Consider the following 8,098-nt stretch of genomic DNA (forward strand, 5'->3'; position numbering starts at 1 on the left):
ACCATATTGTTCAAAGTGATAACATACTGTATCAATCATTTCAGAGCTACATTTTCAACCACTAGCTTTAATTGTCTTCTATTCAAACACTCAAAGTAGACAATAGTGCTGGGCTCAGTTCAAACTCACAAATCCTCTAAAATCCTGTTGGATGACTTGGTTGTGTCTCTGGGTCAAGACAAGATGAGATGAATTGCCTATTCTCGTTTTCTAGTAGTTTTTTTATTTTTATGTTCTGAACACAGATTATGAAAAATTAGAGGAAAAAAACAACATTTCAGTCTTTTAAACATTGCAAAAAGTAGTTTTTATTTTGAACAAAGTTTAAGAAACAAAACAGGTTTTCTGATCGTATTTATCAATAAATATTAAGCATCTATATAAATATAATAAATAAGAAAAAGTGAATACATATAAATAAATACATTTTCATTATTTGGTTTTGATTTAATTTGCTGGTGGTGTCCAGCACCGATAAATATATTTGTTTCCTAGTTTAGTCTGAATAAATCATACATAGTTCATTGGATTTACCAAGTACAAGATGTCAGTATCTAAAACTGACATATGGAGGTAACAGTTAAGTTCAGAGGCCCATTATAATTAAAAGCAGAGAACAATATTTTTAATGATGCTATAAACAGAAATGAGTGCTGTAAAAGTTCTCATATGAAACGTTTTCATTCTAATATAGCACTAAGGTAAAGGTGTATAACTGTTTTGCTAGTACTAACTATTGAAGTACTCTATTACTGTAAAAAAATAGTTAAACATAAATCACGATAAATGATTTCCAACAACAAAAATCAGTGTCAAACAGTTTTTGCAAAATTCTTAAAACACATTCTTAACACTATTCTGAAAATGATTGTGTTTAGTTTTAAGTTATATTCCATCTACTGTTTAAAATTTAACCAAGGCAAAGTGAATAGTAGAAGAAAGCAAGTGTGTGATTAATTGAAGCTTGTCCTTACAGGATAGTTGTGGGCTACAGTTTTGTTTTTAATGCACAATGAAAATGGTGATTTCCTGTTGAAATTAATCTCTCTCCCTTTCTCTTTTTTGCAAAAACATCCCTTTTGAAGATATCTCAATTTCAGAAGGCATTTCTGTATTGATAAAAGTAATGCATTGTAAAATTGTATCTACCTGGGATAACATATGCAGTGCTGTGCATTGTGTCTTATGGCACTGCAGAGAAGCTGATTCCTGTCCCAGACATCTCTGTGTTCTATTTGGCCTTGATCCAGTCTTGGATATCAGGCACGTTGTGGCTTCTGTCGCTAGCATAAACTCTCTAAGAATCATTCTCAGCTAGGTGCTAAATAAAAGTTCAACAGCACAGAGGCATGGCATATCAAGTTATCATGCCAAATTGCATGGTTTTAGCCTGTCCAGGTAAATAAATCAGTAAGTCTGAAAGACAGAGACAATATGTCACAGACACCTCTGGATAACATTTTACTGACATACATACAGTAGTGGGTTTTCAGACCAGCTGTAGAAGAACCCTACAAGTATTTGACACTATTCCTTTTTCTAACTCAGCCCCTTGAAACACTTTTGTTCACCTGCAAAAGCAGAGCTGAGTTGAACGCGATGGGACCGGACTATTTTAAGGCCTCCAAGTTATCTGAAAAAAGCTGAACCGAGGGGATGACTTCAGTGAGGATGGAGGGTCAAAAGTAGGAATTAAGAGCATGTGGGGTTTGGACTGCGCCCTCTCTTATGTTCTCATGTTCTGGAAGTAGCGTGGGCTGAAGTTTTCTCTGGGTTCCAGAAGCCTCAGGGGATCGTTTGGGTCCACCTCTTCGTTGTACGTCGGTCCAAGGCTCTCTCGGGACACAACGTGAGCTTCTCCGTGAAACCCATGTTCTGGGTTGGTGTTAATGGCCCGCGAGTCGGAGGTTTCCCCGTAATAGATATTGCGGGGCTTGAATAGAGCTAAAGGATCTGAAGGGTCGACGTGGTCTGAGTGGCTGATATACTCCAAAGGACCGACATGGCCATTTCTCTTTTCCCTGTGCAACAGGTGTTCCAGTGGGATGGTGTTCTTTTCAGACAGAAACAGGGAATAGGCGGGGAGATTCTGCCCAGGGACAAAAATGTGCTTGACTCCTTCGAGGTTGAGCACCATATTGTTCTTGCAGGAATAGTACACATCTTGGTTATTTTCCAAAAGCTTGTGGTGAAATAGGCAGTCCTCTTTGTTGCAGATGGTCTAAAATGGACAAAATGATAAAGGGCTGTTAATATTGCCATGAAGACTGCCGGCACTCGCCGAAGGGAACAGAAGACCTTAGGAATTTGGTAAATACAGTAATTATATGACACACATCTCTTCAGTCTGTTTTTTTAAAATTAGCTTGTAAATTGCCTCTAAAAACGGACGATTATTGTCGATTTTGGAATTGATCTACTTGAAAAAGGAACGGCATTCAGCGTTACTGTCTACTTTTCTCCATATTTTGCTCAGGAGCTCACAAATCCGTTTCTACATCGCTTGTCTAGACCCCTGTAAGTATTTAAGAGGGAATGGTAGTTGATCTGCCTCATCAATAAAGTTGAGTACTCTTTGACGTGTTTGATGTTTAATACACAGGCTATTAAGCCTGTTCAAAAGGAAACTTTTGCTACGTTGTTACAGGTAGGTGAATGCTTTCCCCCCCCTCCAAACTTAGAAGTTGAAGATTTATAAAGCATAAATAAAAGAATTTTACACTTACCGAGGTGAAAGTCTTTCCTTCTGCATCCATACATAGAAAGCGTTTACTTTTCACTCCGAAGATCGCCAAACGGTCTCTTGTTTCCGCCTTGAGTAACAACACACCTGTAAAAAAAATAAAGATTAAATCATATGCTTGCTTGCTTGCTTTTTCGATCCACGGCCACAACATGACATAAAAAGTATCTAATCTCAAGGGAAAGGTAATGCTATTCGAAAAAGAAGATGATTGTGTCCAGGTTTTAACGAAACCTTGTACGAAGGTGAAAAGACGATCATTAAAAAAACAGTTAACTGTGATTCCCGTGATGTTTTCTACGCACTGTTGGTTTGCATCAAACTTTGAAATAAACTGGATTAATAATAAATTATTGTATAATAAGAAATAATATTAAATAATAAGAAACGTATACATACTGAAGGCGTTCTGGGTGGCTGTTTTTCCCACTTGCCCATCCTCATCGATCTCCAGGTAAAAGCTCCTGGTTTCTGAAGACGTCTGCAGGTGCACGTATCTCTTCGGGTTCCCCCAGTTGGAGCTGAGCAGCGGGGAAGGATTGGGGAATGAATGCACCATCTTCAAACCCTGCAACACAGCCAGGCACAGCGGAAGGAAACACGAGTGCATGTTCGGGCAAGAGGCTGCGCTCCACATCAGATTCTGTACGGTGTCAGTCTGGACCCAAGGGTTTATTTTGAAGCTGCAAAGGGTTTGCTTTATCCCGAGCCCGAGGTCGATCTGGTGCTTCCACGTTTTGGTGGCTGCTATTTAAAGCCGGCCGGCGCCACCCCTTGGTTGCCCGCATCCTTCTCAACCCCCTGCACAGATGTGGAGGTCCCAGTGGGCCAACGGGGAGGAGGAAAGGGGAGGAAGGTTTCGACGGGATTTCAACCCGTCTCTGTTTACCTTAAAGGTAATTGCCCAATAGCCCAGCGGTTTCATTGAGCAATCTCTGTTTTACATCACGCTACCGGCGTCTCCCACGCAGACCTTCCTTGGCCTCCGGACTGCATTGAAAGTTTGTCACTACTCTCCCCTGAGGAGCCAGGCCCTGTGTCAGCTCCATCTGCATGGTTCAGCGGGCAGAAGCGTGAAGATGGGATTATACACCGATAGCTGATGGTAGAAAGAAAGTGATTCACGTTGTTTGTTTTAATAATAAACACTTACAAAATGTTATAGTGAAATACATATGGCTTGATATACCATTCGGCGAGATTGTTGTTGTATACTGTAAATCAACTGAAACCATTATTATATTAAGATTTAAAATTAAACCATCCAAATTTCCTTCCGTTCCAATCTTAAATAAAGTCGTTTTTTGTTTTAACGAAGTTATTAAAGCTTTTCAGAATAGTCTTTTTAATTATGGCTAAAAGTGTAACTACGGCGTTTTAGTATTATTTTTCTCAGGTACTGTTTCTGAATAAAAAAAAACAATCATCGAGACATGTAGACAATTTTGCTATTTCGAAAGGAATAAAATAGGACTCTTTCGAAAGCCAGCTTATTTTTGGCTCCGCTAAAATTTTGATACTACTTTTAAAAAACATTAGAAAGACGATGAGTTAATTCGGTCTTCATATTCGCGGTTTTGATATTAAATGTTAGGCTTTATTTTTGTTTTTAATAACGGATTTTCCTAGGTAAAATACGCCAGCGAAATTAAACCAACAATATGTCTATTAATGATTAAGGGCTTTAAGATATATTGTGACAGGCGCTATATACTGCAAATTTAATCAAGGGTAATTGAATTAATTCCGTCTTCTGCTCGGTACACCTTACAGTCTAAGTATAATCAGTCTCTACGTACTGTATAGTCATGGTATAGTCATTCTCTGAGGACACTGCATACGCCGTTCCGTGTGGTCTTTCGCTCTACAGTAAGTCGCCTATGCAAAAAAAGACAATATTTTTATGCTACATTGTTCTAAGCTTTGCTATCTGCGTGGAGTTACCATGTCCTCTTCGTGTTTGCTTGAATTTCATTCAGGTCCTCGGATTTGTCATGCTGGTGTGTGGTGTATCTATGCCCAGCGATGGACTGGCGTCCACTGTGTATCCCGCCTTGAGCACAACGCTTGCTCAAGTGTCGCATCCCGTGACCGTGAATTGGATAATCGGTAATTGAAAGTGAAGAGAGATACCCAGCTCATCTCTTCCACGCGAAGAAGACAAGAGTCAAACCATCACCGCTAAATGTTTCGTATTAGAGCCTGCATTTGCAACGAGGTTGTCAGTTTGTATGTTTGGAGTTGTAACAGATTTGAAAACTTAATTCTGTAATTGCATCATTTAAACTAGCATTTTTGGGGGGATGCGCCTTGAATTCGCTAATTTATTTAATGTGTCAAGAGACAGTACTCCAAAGAGGGTGGAAAAAAGAGTGACAGGACGAGATAAAAATGTGTACCTGCTTTATAAACGTATTCTTATTCTCATTCTCATCATAACTGTCTTTTTCAAATCTATTGTAGTCAAAACTGCATATGGTAGTTGTGTGTATACGAGCTCCTCGTAAAAAAACCCAGCAAATTCAATTTCCTCATTGCAGACTTCTGCCCGAAGAGGGAGCCATGCCCTTGATTAGTGACACCGCTGGGCGAACGTCCTCAGAACAGGGGAATGTGCCCTAGACACCTGCAAAAGGAACACATTTAACTACGAGTTTTGCCAGCATGGATCAGTATAGTGTATTACTGATGTGAAAAATAGACTTTTTAAACGTGAAACTGTTCAAGAAAAAAAATAAACTGGAAATGCGGCATTTAAATATTTTTCGTTTCCTATCACTGATAGTATCAGGGACGCCAGAGTCATTTTGGCATGTGCTTGTGTATGGGAGGGCAGGTTTTTCACATATGAAGATAATCTATTTTCCTATTTTTTTATGTTTCACAATATTTTATTGAACGTTTGCCTTTATTATAGACACATATCACCAAGCAAATGGTAATCCGATTGCAAAATCTTTTACTATTCGCAGATAAACGTCATTCTCAAGTCTTTTTTCCCTTATTATGATACAGCTGTGTCTGAGGTACTGTCACCTTAGCTGCTTGAGCGTGTGCTGACACCGCACTGGTCATTTAGATCTACAATGCTGTATGCAGAAGTTAAACGGAACTTAGACAACAAAAAAGAGAAGACCATAGCATTACCTGACTAAATCCTATTAAAATGAACGGTCTTTTTGTCAGACAAAATGCGGTGTGCCCTTATTTCTTCGAGTAAACAAGATCACCTCCAGTTTTGCGATTTGTAAATGCATCTTAATTTGACTTAGTTTGCTTTATCTTATTTTCTTGATCGATCTGTAAGTTTTATTTGTTTAAATTCCCGGCAGGTTTGGATCTTCTCAAATAGAGGAAAAAATACCCGGCTGCTGTGTTCGAGTAATTTGGTTTTAATTGAAAATTATTAAATTAATTAAGATACATCTAGATATCAAGAGGGGTCCACAGCTCTTTATTAAAGCAGGGGACTTAATAACGTTTATGAAAGCCAAAACATAAATCGGTTAACCTTACTGAACTTTTTACGCTAGTACTTTTTGCTTGATGCACAACCATTCTTGCATTCTGCCTATATTTACAGCATAATGCTTACAGCGAAATTAGTGCGCATATTTGTCACAGGGACATCTTTAGAGCTCTCCTGCAATACAGGGTGCAGAGTTAGCAGTGCGGGGGAAAACTAGATAAGTTCACTGTGCAAATAACGAAATCTGCGCTTTTACTGTATATCTGATACAGAGTCACAACTTAAACTGGGTTTTGTCATTATGTTCTTTTTCTACCGCACACGTTTACCAGATTTGACCAAAACCTGAGGGGCACTTTTCTGGGATACCTGACTACAAGAATTGAATTAACTTACTGTATTGGTCTTTACTGTACATAACACAAATTGTTAATACTGGTAGTAGCAATCCAGTATTTTAGATACAGGACAGTCCTAAAGCATACAGTAGTGTCGCTTCACATTACTGTATATTTAGCTTTGTAACTTTCTCCGTGTTGTGTGGTACATAAATGTATTTGAGAACCTTAGCTTTCTACCTCATCATCCTGCTTATAATTTTAAATAATGATGATTTATAGACCAAATACGCTACAGAAGTCCGGCTACAGACCCAGACAGGAACAAGAAATTTGGGGAAAATGTAGCACCATTTGGTATGTTACGGCACAATCCCAGGAAAGTTTAACTTCATTCATACAGAACAGTACATCGAGCTCTTGAGTGAAATTCCCAGCTGTTAATCGGGACAAAAAGCTTCCAGAATGACCTTTAATGAGCAGAGACGCCCCGCTCACCTGGTCCGCAGGTGTGCTTGACAAAATGGCAGCAGGGTGAGTTTTGTGGTTCTTAATTGAGCGTGCTTCCATTTTTATTTTAATTCTTAATTCAATTTTTTCAGGGTTGCTTCTGTTGCGATTTTGTTTCCTTTGTGGTTTAGGATGCTAAGTACTTTATCCATTCGAGCTTGCTCTCGAATTTGTCAGTCTGTAGTAGCGCTGTTTTTACTCCGTTTCACGGATCATTTAAATAGTCTCAATTTTGCTGTTTGTTTGGATAGGTTTCTGAATACTCCAGATGTATGAGGTCTCCAAACATGGTTAAGACTTTTTTTAAAGCTTTGCGTTTGTTAGGTGTAATATATTGCAAAGGAACTGTATGAGAAAGACCACATTTCTTAAACCATATATCTGTTTTTCTTTGGATAAATGTGTAGCGCGACCTGGCTTTCTCGCGTGGGAAAGCTGTTTTTCTTATCGGAAAGTTATGCAGTAGCTACTTTAAATTGTTATTCCTACTAAAAGCCTGTCTTTTGCTGAAACGTCTTGTTTTAAATGCGTGACTTAATAACGCGTTTATATTGTTTCTCACATTCTAAGATACGCGCTGCGGTGTTTCTCCCTAGTCTATTCCCCAACCTTTTCGGTGAGAAAAGAAGGCGAAGCAGAAGAACAGGCTCAGTAGGGTTTATTGTCCTTTACTGATTAACAGGTGTGTGTGCAAACAGCGCTGTTGAGTTGAGCGCAGGAGAGAGGACGTACAGTACAATACCAACAGCTAACGGTCCATAAGGTACAGTAGGTGGAGAGAGGAAAAAAACCTCCTGAGGGGAGAGTAAGGTAGGGAGTGACTATGCATAAAAGGTTACAGGTGAGAGGTCAGAGGTCAGTCCTTGGCAGTCTAGCACCAGGGTCCTTTATATCCCACCTGCCCCTCCCAAGAGACATTTCAAAGTCCCAGAGGTGGACTGGCTGTCTTCTTTGGGGTTGATTGCAATGAGGGCTCTCATTTTGCAGAATCCCTGATACAAGTTCTCTTGTTGGGTACACAGCAACCTGCATGCCCTG

General features: G+C 39.3%; 1 protein-coding gene across 1 annotated transcript; it reads right to left on the reverse strand.

Moving 5' to 3' along the window:
- Positions 1–1,242: 1,242 nt before the first annotated feature.
- fgf23 (fibroblast growth factor 23) lies at positions 1,243–3,380 on the reverse strand. The gene is made up of 3 exons (XM_088924059.1): positions 3,143–3,380; positions 2,727–2,830; positions 1,243–2,221 (listed from the first exon to the last, which is right to left on the reverse strand). Exons 1-3 carry the CDS (start codon positions 3,378–3,380, stop codon positions 1,727–1,729), a joined length of 837 nt encoding a protein of 278 aa, XP_088780185.1. The 3' UTR covers positions 1,243–1,726.
- Positions 3,381–8,098: the final 4,718 nt, after the last annotated feature.

This window comes from Atractosteus spatula, chromosome 8, assembly GCF_055471065.1.
Source record: "Atractosteus spatula isolate fAtrSpa1 chromosome 8, fAtrSpa1.hap1, whole genome shotgun sequence".
Taxonomy (NCBI): Eukaryota; Metazoa; Chordata; class Actinopteri; order Semionotiformes; family Lepisosteidae; genus Atractosteus; species Atractosteus spatula.